The sequence below is a fragment of the Amphimedon queenslandica genome, unplaced genomic scaffold (assembly GCF_000090795.2).
Source record: "Amphimedon queenslandica unplaced genomic scaffold, v1.1 AMPQUscaffold_12644, whole genome shotgun sequence".
Taxonomy (NCBI): Eukaryota; Metazoa; Porifera; class Demospongiae; order Haplosclerida; family Niphatidae; genus Amphimedon; species Amphimedon queenslandica.
Window position 1 is genome coordinate 21,779 of NW_003547120.1, and position 1,584 is coordinate 23,362.

Below are 1,584 nucleotides of genomic sequence, written 5' to 3' on the forward strand. Positions count from 1 at the left end.
CAGCAGCAACAAACCAAGGGCCTCCTTTATCCTTTAAGTATTTTAATGTGTGTATTGTATGATTTGCTAGCTGCCAGTCATAATGGTAGCTGTCTGGATATTCCTTTTCATCTAATGGACACCAGGTATCAATATCAGCAACATAAGCCCCAAGTTTGTGTGCCGTTGTAGTATTGGGACACTTCGCAAGAGAAAATGGAAAATATGGTTGATCTTGTGACCAGGATTTTGGTTCATCCCAGTTAGGAGGACTATTGGGATGGAATGTCTTTCCTCCTCCTAGTGTAGTGTACCCATTCTTCTTAAAGTGCTCTGGAAGTGATATCCAGTCTGGGCCTGTAACTCTGAAGTTAGCATTTCCAAATCCTATCCAAACATGAGTTGTATCTGGTCTCCTTCCAGTCATGAAACTGTTCCTCGAGGGAATACACACAGCATGCTGACAGTAAGCTCTTTGGAAGACAAAACTCTCTTTGGCCAACCTGTCCAAGTTTGGAGTGTGAATGTACTTCTGATCATATGCTTCCAGCATCTCAGGTCTCAAATCATCAACTGGCATAAAAAGAACATTTTTTCCTTCCCCTATTGTGATAAACAGAGCTAGCAAGAGGAAAGCAAAAATATAATTGTAAGCAACCATAGCTAATCTGTGAGACTATCCAGAGCAGCTCCACCCTTATGTAGGTTTATTCATAGACTAGATTTATAGATCTTTATCACCATAGTTTATTACTAATCAAATTCATCTACATGTATATACATAGCACAGAGCAGTTAAAGCAACAGCGATCTAACTTATTTTTCAAACATTTTCTTCAGCTGTTCTTGAAGCTTTTGTACTATATCTGGATTTTCATCTGCTACATTTTCAATCTCGCACTGATTGAAATCGTTTCCAGTTCCGTCAGTGCTATCACTGTTGTGGTGATCATACAACTCTACAGCATAAGGCTTGCTTTCCCATTTTGCTTTACCATCCTCCCACTTCATCCAAGCAGTGTAGCGCCAATTGAGAACACGCACAGAGTAACCCATATACTGTACTTCAGCATTCTTACTGCATGTGTTATTATCCCATTGGTTAGCAGCATCAATACTTTTGAGGCAACGAGTGTACTGTGAATATGCTGCTGGTGTTTTGTTTAAAGCAAGTGCTGCTTCGAGAGCATTCAGATCAGGTGAGTCAAACAAACTAGCAAAACTAACTCCCTCAATATCATCTCCAGGTGATGGAGCACCCACCAGTTCTGATATTGTTCTATACAGATCAACTAGCTCAACAAATGCATGACTCCTCTTACCAGCACTAGCTGGTTTCCATGGTGCTCTTATGATTAATGGCACTCGAACAGCAAGCTCCCAGTTAGTCATTTTGTGCCAGGAATCGTGCTCTCCCAACTGATATCCATGATCACCAAAGAGTACCACTAATGTATCATCTGCTAATGACATGTCATCAAGAGCTTGTAATACACGACCAATCTGTGAGTCAACCCATGAAACTGATGCAAAATATCCATGGCGTACTTTTTGCTGTATCTCAACCGGAATTGGATTTGGCATTGGTAGATACTCTGTGTCATT

General features: G+C 40.7%; 2 protein-coding genes across 2 annotated transcripts in view; both read right to left on the minus strand.

Annotated features, from left to right (window-relative positions):
• The window catches only part of LOC109587233 (iduronate 2-sulfatase-like), a 3,119-nt gene extending 2,409 nt beyond the window's left edge, over positions 1-710 (minus strand). Inside the window, exon 1 of the mRNA XM_020003467.1 lies at positions 5-710. Coding sequence (XP_019859026.1) covers positions 5-640 — 636 coding nt within the window. The 5' untranslated portion in view covers positions 641-710. The remainder of the gene's footprint in view (positions 1-4) is intronic.
• Positions 699-1,578, minus strand: LOC109587236 (iduronate 2-sulfatase-like). Its single transcript, XM_020003471.1, has one exon. The coding sequence runs from the start codon at positions 1,561-1,563 to the stop codon at positions 796-798; it is 768 nt and encodes a 255-aa protein (XP_019859030.1). The 5' UTR covers positions 1,564-1,578; the 3' UTR covers positions 699-795.
• Between the last annotated feature and the right edge of the window lie 6 nt (positions 1,579-1,584).